Source organism: Sardina pilchardus, chromosome 2, assembly GCF_963854185.1.
Source record: "Sardina pilchardus chromosome 2, fSarPil1.1, whole genome shotgun sequence".
Lineage (NCBI taxonomy): Eukaryota > Metazoa > Chordata > Actinopteri > Clupeiformes > Clupeidae > Sardina > Sardina pilchardus.
The window spans coordinates 37,273,265-37,289,437 of NC_084995.1; the positions used below are offsets into that span (position 1 = coordinate 37,273,265).

General features: G+C 41.8%; 1 protein-coding gene across 5 annotated transcripts; it reads left to right on the forward strand.

Moving 5' to 3' along the window:
• Positions 1–625: 625 nt before the first annotated feature.
• On the forward strand, positions 626–15,698 carry ccdc13 (coiled-coil domain containing 13). Of its 5 annotated transcripts, XR_009941533.1 has the most exons (17): positions 627–1,140; positions 1,434–1,588; positions 1,737–1,879; positions 2,195–2,275; positions 2,390–2,503; positions 2,862–2,966; positions 3,151–3,306; positions 3,639–3,815; positions 4,252–4,458; positions 5,200–5,279; positions 5,624–5,698; positions 6,433–6,579; positions 6,759–6,931; positions 7,397–7,502; positions 9,512–9,719; positions 12,875–13,014; positions 15,622–15,698. XR_009941533.1 is itself a non-coding variant. In XM_062556806.1 (16 exons), exons 1-15 carry the CDS (start codon positions 938–940, stop codon positions 9,678–9,680), a joined length of 2,085 nt encoding a protein of 694 aa, XP_062412790.1. In that variant the 5' UTR covers positions 626–937; the 3' UTR covers positions 9,681–9,719; positions 12,875–13,159. The 5 variants fall into 5 exon arrangements, 4 of the variants coding, with proteins under 4 accessions (XP_062412790.1, XP_062412762.1, XP_062412781.1 ...); XM_062556806.1 differs by lacking the exon at positions 15,622–15,698 and having other exon boundaries at positions 626–1,140; positions 2,201–2,275; positions 12,875–13,159; XM_062556778.1 differs by lacking the exon at positions 15,622–15,698 and having other exon boundaries at positions 12,875–13,159.
• Positions 15,699–16,173: the final 475 nt, after the last annotated feature.

A 16,173-nucleotide genomic window follows, 5' to 3' on the forward strand; every position in this document is an offset into this window, starting at 1 on the left:
TACTGTTTAAATAAGTGCCTCCTACATTAATGTAATGAAATTGCTTCCAATGCAGGTCTGGCAACCTTTGATCTGCCTACTGTATGGTATTAGTATTAGTTATGCTAATATCTACCCCTTGCTTGGGATTTTACTTAAGTCATTTAAATGTAATATAAAAGTGAGTGTAGAATCCCAGACTACTCCCAGGTATTTAAATGTATCAACCTTTTTTAGCCATCATATGTTTTGGGGGGGGGAAACACATGTTTTTGTTTATTCCAAAAGAACATGGTGACTGTTTTCTCTGTATTCAAAGTGAGACATGAGTTGCTTAACCACTTTGTAACTTTTATATATAACAAATATATTTTGCTTCACAGTTTGATACTGATGATTTTATTAGACATGAGTTGCTTAACCACTTTGTAACTTTTATATATAACAAATATATTTTGCTTCACAGTTTGATACTGATGATTTTATTTGGCTTATTAGTTGAAAGTCCAACAGAAATCTCCAGCCTGCCTGGCTGCAAAGCTCCAGCAGGGGGAGACACACTATCAGTGAGAGTTTGCTGTCATGGATACGGCGTCTCTTGTGGTGACAAGTCAAAAACAAAGCCATCCAAAAGTGGTGTGTTGGTAATAGCATGATGGCTGGTAGTGGTACGGTTTGGCGTCTATTCTTTCTGCAGTAAGGTCGACACACTTACGTATAGCTTGTACATATCAAACTCGGTATAGGAATACGCAATAACGTTTATTGGTTTGTATCTTCACTTTAGCTTGCCAGTAGCTAACGTTAATTAAGTTGTGTGCTAACGTTACAGACACGTCGAAGGAAATGTAACATTGGCAACTTCTATCGTTTGTCACTGGTGTGTGTCACTTACCTGCTCAAAACGTCAATATTATATTACATTTCTTGAATCACATCATTGAGCTGGATCACGGCGATGGAGGGTGACCACGATGAAATTAAGGAGCACCTGAGGCTGCAGTTCCAAGCACTACAGGAGCAGCAAGAGAGACGACTCCAGCGAAGGCTTGATAGGAAGAGGAAGGATGCGGACAGTATAACAGCAGAGACTTTGCAAAATCAGGAGGAACTAAGTCTGACAGGACTGGGCACGGTTCAAAATAATGACATTGACATAAGGTTGTTGAAATTGTACATTTAGAATTTTCGAACCTCTCTCTCTCTCAAAAAAAAGGCTTGTTTTGCTGGGTTCATTTGTTAGGCCTGTGGCCCATCATCCCTAAAGCTACTCACTCATAATGTCCTTCAAACTCAGCTGTGGACATAGGCTAAGTCAAATATTTCTGTACTAAATATTGAATTAATTAGTGTAAAAACATAGGCCTTCTAGATGTTAAAAGTTAATTAATAGCTTCATGTAGCCTAATTTATTCCTTAGGAAAAACTGAACATTTTGGAAAACTCTTTCACAGACTAGGCCTACTGCAGAATGAAAATGAGCTGATGCAGAACCAGCTCAGAGAGCTCAAAGATGAAAATGGAAGACTACACAAATTATTGAATGAGAAAGACTTTGAAATACAGCACCTAAGAAAAAAGAGGGAGGAAGAGAGGCTTGCACTGGCAGGTAGGTTTGGCATGTTGTAGTGTACTGTAGGTTACAAAGTTTTCACAAACAGTGCTTTTTATTATCATTGATCTCAGATTTAGACGTTTAGTGTTGCCAAATACCCCATGAAGTTGTGTGGTTTGACTGTAATGTCTATCATCTGCAGGAACGTCTGGTTTAGCTGGTGATGCTGCGGCTACCAAGATCGTGGAGCTGTCAAAAAAGAACAGAGCACTTACAGTTGAAATCGAGCGAGAAAAAGCAAAGACCAAGCAAATCAACAACCGAGTCAAGGAGCTGGAGAAGGAGGTGACTGTAGTTATCAATCTTAACGGAGAGCTCTGGCAATTGTTCAAATAGCCCAGATCTCTGTTTCTCTATGTCACAGAATACTGTCGATATATAGATATAGCTTTTGGCTGCAGCAGCTTGAGCTAGGTACTGTAGAACCGATTTTATATCCTATCGACAGTACTCTGTGATCTCGAGAAATGGAGATCTATGTGAAAAATCCCGAATATCCTGCCATGTTATATAGTCCATTATTTGTTACAAGGAATGCCTAGTAAGAACTGTACCAAGAACATTATTTTCACTACCATGGATAACCCCCACCCCATACAGTTGCAGGCTACATCTCTAAATGTACCTCAGATCAAGACAAATAAAAGTAGCATGTCAAGAACTACAGAGGATGTCCAAGAGGTAATGCATTTGACACTAAATTATGCTGAATAAATGTGTAGCCAGAAAAAAATCAGTCTAAATAAATGTTGTTCATATACTGTAGACTTTATATGTAGATTTCTGTCCAAACAGGCCAGCCCAGTAGTGAGGTCTTTACAAGACAAGCTGTCAGCTGCCCAGTTGAAAATGACTGAATATCGAAATCAGATACAAGCTGCCAAGCAAGATCTGAAAGTAGCCCAAAAGGTCTGTGTTTTTAACTTAAATGATGTGATGAATTTTAACACAATTGAGTTGTGCTAATTGTACTAGACCACCCTGTCCATTAACATTTTAGCCAAATGGGTGTATACTGTAGATTGGAGTCACTCCTGGACACACTGTATTTATTTCAGTCTATATGTCAGAATGCATTCATCGCATGTGCAGCACATGAAGGTGTTGTCAATGCATTCATGAAAATAATTTTTGGCCAGTAATTTGAAGTATGCTTTTGTATACTCTGCAGTAGTGGTATCTGCATTTAAAAGGTATCGCAAGTGTATGTGATGCACATTAAACTGTGAAGGTCAGCAATTATTGTCATTCTCTCTTGGAAGTGCAGGTTTTATGCAGTGAGGTGGGTGAAGATGTGAACATTCAGCAGTTGCTTAGCAGCCATAGTAGCTGGAGAGGACGTGCTCAACAGATACTGGCCTTGCAAAACAAAGTAAGTCTGTACTAGTGTGTACTGTACGTGACCGATTCATTGTCAAATATATGTTTTTTTTTCAAGGCGATGTTAAAGTGAACCGATTGAATTCCCCCAGACACACACTCACACAATAAATGACGCAGACGTGTGATTGGAGTACTGTAAATGAGATGTGTATCTTCTCTAACTGACCTGGCAGGTGCGGGATCTGGAGTTGCAATTGGGCCTGAGGAAGCAGTTGGGCACCCTGACCCTGGAGGAGGAGATGCTGGGCCTCAGGGGCCACCAGGGGGCGCTAGAGAAAAACTTCAGCCACATCCGCTCCATGGAGAAAGAGAGAAAGGAAACGTTAGAGGTACAGCTGTCAGAACGACTTCCACAGGCTCCTGACTCCTAAATGTGTGATTTGTATTCTTGCAAAATGTAAGAGAGGGGAAATTGTGATAGAAGAGTGTAGGTTTGGACAGTGTTGGTTAACTTGAAGCCATATAAATTATTGTCTCATGCTTGAAACCAAAAAAAAATATGTAAAAGAGTAAATTTGAGGAGCAGCAATCCAGTGGTTGATAGATTTGTTGGCTCTGCTCGAAATAAATGTTGAAATACTGTAAGTACAAAAAAAAAAAGAAGCTGTACCATCAAATGGGTCAATGTGTTCCAGCTGTTTGTTACATGTGGTCTTGGCAGAGAATCACTGAGGACTACGCAGCGCTTCTCCGGGACCAAGACGACGTGAAGAAAAAGCTGGAGGCTTCGAAAGCCAGAAACCGTGTGCTCAGCGTGGAGGTGAAGACACTCAAAAACCAGATCTCCACCCTGGTGGAAAAAGGGAAACACGATGATGAACTAGTGGATGCCTTATTGGTAAGAAACTATGGCGGGAATTGGTCTGCCGTAGTGATTTTGTTGAATGTGTGCTGCCATGTCCGTGCTGTGTAGGTTTATTTTACAGACAGGCAATGCTTTTGAAAGCCTAGGCCTCTTCAAAGGGTATATTTTCTCACTTTACCCATCAAAGACCTTCATGGCACATTTTGCACGAAATGAACACGGACCATTCAAATGATTGGACTGTCCTGCAATCAAGGCAGAATGTTTGAGAGAGAGAGAAACACTTTAAACGTTTTAAATTAGGCCCCGTGATTGAAGATATGTCTTGATTAAGATCCAACAACCCCTCCCTCTCTCTTTCTCTCTCTCCCTGTCTCTCTCTCTCTTTCTCTCTCTCTCTCTGTCTTTCTCTCCTCTCTCTCTCTCTCCCTCTCTCCCTCTCTTTCTCTCTGTCTCTGCCCCCTGACAGAAGCAGCAGGCACATCTGCAGGCGGTGCTGGGCCGCCTGAGCCAGCAGGACGAGCAGCACACGGAGGCCCAGCAGAGCCTGGGGAAGCAGCTGCGCACTGAGGCCCAGAGACACGGCTCCCTGGTGCAGCAGCTGCAGCACATGGTCGCCGAGAGGGAGACCAAAGTCAAGGAGCTGGAGCAGGAGATCCGAGAACTGGCCCTCAAGGTGAGAGCATGTCATGTTCAAGCTGTATCTTCATACATACACCCCCGCCCAGCACTAACCATAACATGTAAACCATATCATGCTCATGTCATCACAAGTTTATTATGACCCACGCTAGCGTAGCGTTTTTTTTTTTTTCCCCTCTCGTCATCTACTTCCTTACAACCAGTTAACCATACACACACACACACACACACACACAGATACGCATGCACACAAACACACACAGATACAGACAATTTGACAAGCGTCATTTATTTTTGTGGAGAGATATGCAAAACTGACCGGCGGTCACATTTTGTACTGGTATGCGGTACATCTAGTTATTATTATTATTTTCATTATTATTATTTATTTATTTAGTATTTCCTGGACATGAAATAACAGTTACTAGGAGTAGGAGTCACAGTGTAATTATCCACAATTTTACAAGGCATTCCAAAAGATTCACCTATGATTACAACATCCGTGCAAATGAGGAAGAAGAGGAAGCTGGAATTTTGTATGAGTTGAGACAGAATGCATAGAATTGTACACATTGACAGTGTAACTGCATAGAGGAGTACCCTAAATTTAGAATAGGAATTGTAGAATATAATTGGTAGTAAAAAATATCTATATTTATCAGCAACACATCGCAGAAATACTGTAAGTTAATCAATATATTACAAAATCAATATGTTGTCCCACCCCAAGTAAAGACAGACAACAGCTTAGAGCCTTTTTTCCCTCAATGTGCAGCAGAAAGGAGATGTGAGTTCAGAGCTGAAGGCTGCTGTTTCATCAAGAGGAGAGGGTGTTCACAGATCAACGTCAGCACGGTATGTGAGTGGATTCACTTGAGAAGTGCATCACAATCGTAATCTGTTCACCTATACACATAATAGCTGTTGTTACACAGACCTTGACAACAGGTTCGAAAGTGTTTCAAGCTATCTTACCTCCTCAGTTGTACAAACAGATTGTAAAAAGTGTGAATGTATACTGTAGGTGTGATTGAGATTAGGTTGTTCAATCTCTACAGCACTTACAGCATCAGGTGCACAAATCAATATCAGCTGAGATTGTGTTCGCAAGCCTGGAAAAGAGAGTTTCAATGACATGGTGTTTCAGATTCTGTGCCTAAAGCAGCCTTTATCCCTAATGTTTGTGCTTATCTCTGCAGCTCGGTCTCAACACTCGGCCATAAACTAGTTGAATCGGCTGCTAGTCTACCAGAAGGTGGCAGTGCTGACATGAGGTTAGTGACTTTGTATGCCATGCAAGTGGAGTGCCACTCAACAAGCAAATGCTACAATGGTAATGGTTAATAGTAAAAGCTTATGACAGACTGTGTATTTTGTTCATTCACGCTCATAGGCACAGACGTTCTTCACATTAATTTCTTTTCAATGATATCCGTAGGCTCCACTCTAACTGTAATTGTCCAGCAAGCACTATGTTTCAAATAAATGCTGTTCAGACTTTGATAATTCTTTATTTTAACACTGCAACAACAGAGAAGTTGATATACCATGCTATTTTGAGAACTCTGAGAGCAGAACAAAGTTTCAGACAACTACAAAACTAAAAGCACTACTGCATCGTCGACAATGCTCGAGAAGGAATAGCGACATCATGCAGTCCCTAAGGTTTCAAACGCAGAGCCATGTTTTGCAGTAGTGCTCTGCACTACAAGTCGTGCTGTCAAATAAATCACCAATGTCCAGTAAAGGACAGACTTAAGATCAAGTCGCGATGGCCATGACACTGAGCAGAGCTGACAGGAAGGAGACTCGAGTGTCCTGCAGGGTTTCTCTTTGGAGGGGCCAGTCACAACAGTCGCATACCGTAGGGCCAAGGAACAAAACTCAGAGGGGCAATTAAACAGAAGCTCAGTCAGGATCAGTGGGTGACATCTTAACTCGTGTTGGCTTTAAATGACTCCAGTTCCACACTCCAGTGTCATTCTTTGTTCGTTGTCTTCCTCCCAAGCTCCTCCCAAACGCCCAACCACTGTCCCAACTGCTCTGCCAGGATGGGCTCCTTACAGGCCCAGTGTACAGAGTACAAGGCACTCAGCCAGGCGGCCGGCGTGGAAAGAGACAGGCTTTTGGAGCTCGCCAAGGTGCAGCAGAACAGGTAGGAAAGCCATGGGTGGCACGGATGAGGAGATTGAGGAACTACTGTGGGGGGGGGGGGGCATGGCAGCGATGTGCGGGCAGGGGCTCAGTGCTCTCTCTCTCTCTCTCTCTCTCTCTCTCTCTCTCTCTCTCTCTCTCTCTCTCTCTCTCTGTCTCTCTCTCTCTCTCCGGGGGCAGAGAGGAGGAGGTGACGCAGAGGTGTGCGGAGGCGGAGCAGAGGCTCCGTGAGGAGCGCCGGCGGGCCGTGCTCCTGGAGCAGCAGCTGGAGAAGAGCAGGCTCCATGATCTGGGGAGAAGCGCCGGCGCCGGCAGCGGCGGCCAGCAGAAGACCCCCAGCAAGGGCCGCACCAGTGAGTGTGATGGTGACTGAGTGTGTGTGTGTGTGTGTGTGTGTGTGTGTGTGTGTGTGTGTGTGTGTGTGTGTGTGTGTGTGTGTGTGTGTGTGTGTGTGTGTGTGTGTGTGTGTGTGTGTGTGTGTGTGTGTGTGTGTGTGTGTATGTGTTTTGTGTGTGGGGTGGGTTCATTTTCGGCCTTGTTAGAGTTATACCCCGGAATCCACTGTGATGTAGTTTGAGTTTTATGTTCTTATGTCATAAATTGAGATTCTGGTCTTTTGTAAGGCCACTGATATCCTGTTCACTCATCTTAAATAATAATTTCTATATCCTCCCTTTTATGTTTCTAGTAATCGGGCAGTCTCCCACATAGATTTGAATGCCAGTTAATAAAGCTTGTATTACTATTCAATTACTTTATTTCAACTCGTACAAGAGTTTTATAATGAAAATGTGTCTGATGTCCTTGTCTTGACCCAGGTCTCTCCTCAAGCAGTATAGGCCTACCAGACAGACAAGACAACCACTCCCCCAGAAGTGCCGCTAACTTGAGCCAGGAGGCCCAAGTCAATGAGCTAACCATACAGTACGTCACCCTTGCTGTCTTTAATTACACATGTCTGTTGGAACCGCAGGCTGACAAAAAAAAAACAATGACTGGATGTCAGCCTGGCTGAATGTCAGAAAGAAAGAAATACATTGAGTGCATTTGTGATTTACTTGGGAGAATGAGCTTTTAATCTTGGTCAATTTAGTGTCTCTACTGTGTTTTGCATTTATTTACAGATTTACAGACTTTGAGTGAACTGGAAGTGGGGTGGCCTTCTTATCCCTGCTTAAAATTACTGTGAGAAAGTTACTTTAACATTCAGAGATTCTTCAGTAAGGGCTTATTTAGTTCATGGAGATGGAAGGTGGCCATAACGACAGGCAAAGTCAATTTGTTTTCAGATCTGATACACATATGTATGATCAGACAGTGTGGTGCAATCAAAAGTAATTAACTCGGGGTTAGCTCAGGGGTAGCATTTCCTGTATGGCTTTGTTATTGGAGTCTTATTGGAGTATTTATGACTTTTTTGCAGTAAATATGCATCTAGAATATGCATTTTTTTACACTGAGCATTTTGGAGCAGGATTAGTTGGTATCTTGGGTAGTTCCAATTGGATCTAGATTTCATTATAACCGCTCACTTCTAGAAATGACTATGCTGTTGCTGTCTGCAGGCAGTCACTCACTAGTTACGTGCTAAAATGGGATGTGGTTGCACCTTTGCCATGCAATTAACGGTTGTCTTTGATGCCTAATTGGTTTCTGTCTATTCTGGAATGGCATTCTGCTGCTATTTGAATTATAGCTGGATCAATCTATCACAAAAACTTTGGCTTAGGATGAAATAGCTCTTTAATTTGGTGAGCACACATGAGTCTGCAGATGCTCTCGTTAGATGTGGCTATGGCGGGGAATGATTCCCCATTCCAGCATTGATTTTGTGGACCTTCAACATTTAAATTTACTCTTATCATTTAGCAGACACTTTTATCCAAGGCAGCTCACAACAGTGAGGAATAACTTTCAAGCTACAAAGCAGAGGAGACCATGGGTAATGCTTAATGTGGGAATGGTGTGACAGAGGGAGATTTCGCTCTAGATTGCCCAGCACAAGTGTCCAAAGAGGGGGAATGCTCCTGTTCTAAGCCCTATAACCACCATGTTTCCCCCATGTCGTAAATCCTGTGGATAACACCCAATTAAAGTGATTGTGGTGTAAGTACGCGGAAGATTACCAGGGCAACCAAATGATCAGAAGTGCCTTCTGAAGTCTGTGTAGCCTATGCATCTGTTAGAACATACTGTTACAACCGATACTTCAAAGTATCAGAACATACTGATAGACTAATAGACAACATACACAACAACATACTGATAGACAACAGAGGAACATGCAGATAGAACTGATATTCCAAAATACCCATTACAGAGAATACATATTTTGGATATGTTTGGAGATTAATCACAGGAAGGGTTGGGGAAGTCCAAAACCATTTTCATTACATAAAGGAAACAACAAACTGTGTTGTCCCTATCTGGACATACTGTAGAGATGTGTTAAAAACAATGCACATTATGTTGTTTTCAGCACATTTGTTTTAAGCGTGTAGTCAATATTGGGTATATTGGGCACACTGAGACCATATATTCCATGCAGAACTGTTGGACAATTGAATTAATTCAACCTGATGTCGTGTTAATCACGTTTGTATACAGAATTTCATCAGTTGGAACATTTTTCAGAAATGCATGTGAAATGCCCCATTTTTTATTTTCATTATTATAATTTATTTTAGGCCAAAGTCCTTTGTGATAGGTACATGCACATCAAACCAGTTAAAACCATAGGGTAAAATAAAGATGATCAAATGAATGAAAATGCTATATTCCAACACTTGAGCCCAGTTAGTTGTCTCCACCCAGACGGACATGTTTGAGCTACGACTTTGCTGTGAGTGAGTGAGAGAGAGAGAGAGAGAGAGAGAGAGAGAGAGAGAGTGAGTGAGAGTGACATGCGTTTGTGTGGGCCACCCTGTGTGCAGGCTGGCCACTCAGCTGGAGGAGACGGAGTCCCTGAGAGCCGCGCTCAAGAGCACTCTGCAGGCCAAAGAGGACGACCTGCAACTCTACAACAACATGATGGGCCAAGTCAAGCAGGTGTTTCTGCAGGCCCTGCGACAGCACAAGCAAGGCACAGGCCACGAGGGCTAGCAAAATGCTGCGGCGTTCTCCCTCCCAGCGCGCCCAACGGTAGGCAGTCTCCGAAAGGGACAGAGCAGAGTCTCACCACAGGACAGTGTCAGTAGTGATGTGTGGTATCTCTTTCCATGCCTGATTACATGCACTTAAGGAACACAATGAGCATCCTCTCTGTCACTATGCAGAGATTGAGATTGAAAGACAATGGGTCTGCTACACGGGCAAGATTAGACTGCAAATGTCAGGGAGTGAAATGTCACTGAGATAGTGTGCAGGGGCCAGGCTGTCATGTCAGAGACTTCCATGGCTGTCAGGTCAGGAGAGAATGTCATTTTGCTTGTTCAGATGGGCTTTTGAAAAACAAAAACATAAAAAAAGGAAATACTGTTCAAACCTGGAAGTCTGGTAAATAAGCTTGTCAATGAACTGCAAGTTGAAAGCATGCATTGTACACATTCTCTCCCTCTCCCTCTCTCTCTCTCTCTCTCTCTCTCTCTCTCTCTCTCTCTCTCTCTCTCTCTCGCTCTCTCTCATACACACACACACACACACACACACACACACACTGACACTTGTATGTATAGTATATATGTACACACATGTCCTTGTTCCTCAAAATATGTAATTATGCATGGTGATTGTATGTTAGTGTGAATGACTATACTTAACAGCACCTACACAATTGGGACAAAAATGCTAATTGTTGACACCATTTGTTGTCAGTCATTTGCAAGTTTCATTTGAAAACCACACCTCTTCAAAACATCATATTGACAACATTTTACTGAGGACAGAACTGGACCACACACTTATTCAGTTATATATTGCAATCGCGATGCAGAAAAAAGCAAAGAATAATCACAATTTCAAATTGAAACATATGCGAGAAAGTCTACTAGCAAAAGTTCCGGGTACAATTTAAACATCCTAATGACTGATATAGTTGTATAACTTGTATAATCACTAAAGTTTTCCATCAACCTGTTTTTGTCCACTCCAACACATAAATATTGCATAAAAAATCTATAACAATGTTGCGTTTATATAACAGTGCAAAGAACATGTTGTTAACATATCCTTATACTTTATTTATATTTAACCTTATACAGATGGCAAAAAACTCCAACATGCATACAGTATATAGCCAACCATTGGAAGTAAACATATCTAAGAATTGTCAATGACCAGCTTCCATGAAACCTTTTATTTATTTTTTTTATTATTATTATGTAGATTAAACAAAAAACTAAAAAAAGGGAACATTTCAAGAACGTTTTATTTAGAAACAAAGCGCACACCCTGATTGTGAAACTACCCAAGTGGTAAATAAATGAATGTTTTTGATGTAAACACCAGCTCTAAAATGGACATAATCGACCAGTTAGACCTATTTCATCCAGTCCAAAGGTAAATATTGGCACAGTCTGCCATGTAAAAACACGAGAGCAAGTCCCACACCACCACCTTTCAAAAACTGTCACATGCAGCTAAATACACATCAAATCTCTAGCGATGAGATGAAATCATCGCTGACTTGTGAACCAGCTGTAGAGGAGGCTATCTGTGGACCTAAAATGCAGTGAAACTAAAGAATTCTGTACTCGGCCCCCGCATACCGCCCCCCTGAGCCTTGGCAAATGTACCCGCTACATGAGCAGAGCCACCCCAGCTGCCTGGAGCCGGGTTCCCCTGTGCGCGCGCGCTGCCTAGCTGGATCGGTCGCTTCTTTCATACTCGCGTACACAAGAAATGTTCTTCCGACTTGGCAGTGGGGGCTTTCAGCAGTCGCCACTCCACCCTTTCCCGCGCTGCTCCACTGCGCTTAATTTGAGCCTGTGGCTGAGGCACTGTGCAGAGCCTGAAATACGGCAGTATTTCTCCTTCCCAGAACCCCTGGGGGGACACTGGCAAGCCCCTAGGCTCCGGTGAGCGAAAAACTACCACAAGACAAAAATGTCACAAAGATGTCTTGGATATGATGGGAAAATAGGCCTTTATGCACCGGGGCGCTCCAAAAGCATCGTGTGTTTAACATGTCAAGGGCTGGTGCCCATGTGGAATGGCTCGGTGCAGAGCGCACAGTGACGAGGGGGAGATGGCGTAGAGAGGGGGCAGTGGCATGGCATTTCTACCAGCGGCCATTTGGCACACGCACGGTAAATCCATTCAAGAGGAGTCCAGTTTCCTCTTGCGGTTGATTGAGCAAACAGTTGTCACGCTGAATAAATGTTTTTGAATCCATCTTTGCTTCCCAGTGTCATTTGGATGTCTAAATTAGACCAACACCGTGTTTGTAGTACACAAGTCCCACAATGATGTGTAAACAAATCCTGTGTGTATTCTTTTGCTAATTTGTTTATTCTAGAATTGTGTGTATTAACAGCCATATATATTTGTACAGTGTATTACTATGATATAGCAATTGGTTGTTACCTCATGTTTAACCTCATCTACCTAATCAGGGGCCAACATTTCTAAAATATGAAACATTTTTTAAATAAGTCATCAGTGTTTAAGTGGATAGTTCTATTATGTTTTTTAAGATGCCCATCTTATGTAGACAATGTTCAATATTTTGTATTCTCTTGCTACTGGTGGATTGGTTGAGTTGAATCCTTTCTGCAGTCGCTTAAGTGAAATATCACAAAAGTAAAAGAGCAACTGCACTAACATCCACCAGGCAACATTTTATAATTACATTGCTGAGCCATATAATCTCTCAGTGAGCCTTCTGGGATACAAAATATACTTGTTTACAAAAGCATATTTGATATTTCAACGTTGCTGCCTAAAGAAGTACAGTATGTGTATTTAAGTGAATTAATATATATTTTGATGCTGCCCTTTCACTGTCCACTGGGCTTAAGCAGTCTTCCTTCCTTATGCATGAGTGTGCATGTATTCCCAGAGTAAGGGATATCATGAGCTGTTTTACATGTGCTGCTTGTAACTTGGCTCGCATGGTGGATTCCTGAACACAAATATTGATGTCTCTCACTGACCTTCTGATTGACAGAGCAATTAGGGACTTTGTCAGATCCATATAAATTAAGTTTTACCATACAGATTAGTATTGTCTTCTGCTGCCTTGCTGCTCAGAAAGGTGAAGATTTATTCCAAAAATGCCTTGCAATAACCAAGCAGGCCAAACAGAAACTTGTGTAAACATAGCGTACGTAAACAGCCTCACCTATTTGTCATTCCAGGTTTGAATGAGTCCTTTCTCCATCCTTCTCCTCAGAGGTATTCCCTCGTTCTGGACCAATGCTTCCTCCAGACCATTGACTGTATCCAGGGACTTAAGTAAACAGGTCCCGCTGTGAAGGCAGAGGTTAAAGTTTGCCATGTGAGTTTGACGGAGTTGTGAAAATGTGTCGACCCGAAGTGCCGAGGGGTCTCAATGAGCTCATTCATCCCTCGGCTAAAAACCCCTCTCATTTGCATGCAATGGAAAAAGCACAAACACGGTCGTTTATCTGCAAACGTGAGCCTCAGCTTGTTTATGATGGGCAGTAAAATATTTTATTTCAAACATGTGTGTCATAAAGCTGTGTCCTGTGCTCACTCACTAACTAAACTTGAACTCTGGAAATGTTGTGCAATCACTCTTGAATTCACTGATAGCCGCTCTGATCTCGGGCCCATGAATCCCTGTTAAAGGAGCCCATATGGCCTAACGGTCAGTGCCTAGTTAATCTCTTACTGATGTTTTCCCCCACTTTTGTATCATGGTTTTAGTATAAAAATGAGAGTAGCATCAATGGTGTAATATATCAATATCATTTTAGATAGAACTGAGCATAAATCAGTCTTGAACTCACATGCTGAATTCATGATTTTTGGTGTTATGCAATCAGTGGGCTGAGATACCAGCCAGATCTGACCATTGTACAGCAGTCTGGACACTTAGGGTTTTAATGGAACAAACATGTGCATATCACTAGATGGCAGTATGTGGTAAATTCTATTTTCAAGGCACAAAGTAACAATGACATCCGTTTCACAAATTAAAAGTAATAAAAAGAGATTTGTAGTTGTACGAGCAGCGCTGCAAGATTTGGCCATTTTGGGATATTTTTCCCTCATACAGTATGTATTTTGATGAAATTTGGTGAAGAAAAGATGAATATACCAGTGGATTTCTATTATCTCTCCAAGATGCACGCTGTGTAGTTCTGTAATCTGGGTTTAAACAGCCTGCTAAACACTTGTGAGAAAAGCTTTCACAGCAGCATGACATGCCAACAGTATCTCCAAAAGAAGTCATTTAGCATATCGGCAAGCTGTTATCAGTGTCAGCCGGGCAAGGCTTAAGGTTTCTAGTTTCAGATCAAATATCCAAAATGCTTCTTTAAGGTATGCAGAAGAATACACATGGCAACATTACATATGTATTCTGTGACCATCTCTGACAAGAAATATTTGCGTTTGTTCTTTTTTTTGTTGCGATGCAGTTGTCATGTGCAGCAGGGTATCCTTTTAACTTGGCAAGTCGATCTTGTCACTAATGCAGACTTGCGACATATACGGTCTGTTGTTTTGTCAATATTGTTTCAGGACACACTTGTGATCTCATTGGATTTCTTCAGTGTTAGTAATCCAAAATCAGTAAGATGTCAGACCAAAGTGTCAGCTGTAAGATTCTGTTATGACGGTGTGGCGACTACTGGCCCTGACAGTAGCAGTTTTTTAGATGATGTGATGCAACCCAGTTCTTCTTACAGTTAAACACATTACAGAATATTATGGTGTAGCATTACAGTACACTGTAATCAGTGTCATCTTCATCGGTGCCATTAGAAAATAAGATATCATTATTTAGTATCATTATCATTATTTGCCGTTTTTCCCATCATCATTCAAGCCACCCAGCCGGAGGGAACTGATGGGTGAAGACTAAACTATATTAGAACATACAGTACACACACACACACACACACACACACACACACACACACACACACACACTGCTTCTCCTCATGTATACTCAAGATGCAGGCCACAGAGCATTACATGTCATAATGGGAGAGTCTTTGGAAAGCTAGTGTGTTTAAAGGTCATAGCATGAGGCAAGAGTTAAAGGTCATGTGCTGGTTTAATTCAATGCTGGTTTCTGTAAATTTGGACCAAAGATTCTAAAGCTCTTCATGTTGAATGATTATGTGTATGAATGTGTTTTTGTTGTGTGTCTGCATGTACAGTTACCGCCATACTGTAAGTATTGGAACAAAGTTGACTATAAAGAGGAATATAAAATCATCTTTTGGAAATTGATCGTAATGCGATAAATTCAAAAATGAGGAAATATCCAACCCTTAAAAACATCAATTTTCTTTGTGAATGAATGATGTATCGTAAATAATAAATGTTTTCCTTAAAATACAGGGGTTGTAAGTATTGGAACTCGTATGTTAACCCTATGTGTTAAAATTCCCATAGAAGCAGGCAGATTTTTTAAAAAAATGTCAGTTGTTTCATGGATCCAGGACACTATGCACCCTGATAAAGACACCTTGGCCTTTGGAATTAAATAGCCCTACATCATCACATACTCACCATACCTAGATTGGCATGGTTTTATTTCAGTTAGCCTATTAGCTGGTTTGATTTGCATTGAGTTCAATGAGAATGAAACCAGCTAATAGGCTAACTGAAATAAAACCATGCCAATCTCTAGGTTTGGTGAAGGGTATGTGATAATGTGGGGTTATTAAAGGTTGGATATTTCCTCCTATTTATATTTTTTAAGTTAAGGCATTAAGATCAATTTCCAAAAGATTATTTTATATTCCTCTTTATAGTCAACTTTAGCATGTGTTCCAAAACGTATGGAGGTAACGGTATGTATTGTGTGTGCGTGCGTGCGTACGTGCGTGCGTGCGTGTGTGCGTGCGTGTGCGTGTGTGTGCGTGTGACTCCTGACTTATCATATAATGCAAGCGTGTGTACGCAGGTCTCAGGGAGAGCACTCCGTGGGCGAGAGATGGAATAGACGCCTGGAAGTTTGAATCAATGCGTATTTGACACGGCCGCTGATGCACACATCCCCTGTGTCCTCGCCATCGCATGAGCCTGCGCCCTGCGCTGAGGCAGCTGGGATCATCGGGACAGGATGATTGACATTCAGGTCACAGCTCGACACACCTGCTCTCACGCATCTATATTATTATTTTCAGGGAAACAATATGGAATGTTTATGTTTTCCCATATTTCTTTTTGACTGCTGGCATATCAGTGTAGCATGTCTGTGGCATGGTCAAAAAGAAATGAAGCGGTTCTTTGCCCAGTTTTGAAGATCATTGGTAGACAGAAGACCACAGAAACATCACCAGATTATGGTGCCCCATGTTCACTGTAGTTCATAGTTTGAGCATGAATCTTGGAAATGTTGGAGATATATTGAGATTAGGCTTTTCCTCCAATAATCCAGAGGTTAGCACTCATGTTAGTCAATATATTCAAGTGAAATGACAGAGTACTGTATGTTGATCACATCACAGAATGT

Coding starts and splice junctions, on each gene's coding strand:
- ccdc13 (XM_062556778.1), top strand. CDS start 938: ATGGAGGGTGACCACGATGAAATTAAGGAGCACCTGAGGCTGCAGTTC. Junction 2,504..2,861: donor ATCTGAAAGTAGCCCAAAAG/GTCTGTGTTTTT, acceptor TTGGAAGTGCAG/GTTTTATGCAGTGAGGTGGG. Junction 5,699..6,432: donor GGTGGCAGTGCTGACATGAG/GTTAGTGACTTT, acceptor CTTCCTCCCAAG/CTCCTCCCAAACGCCCAACC.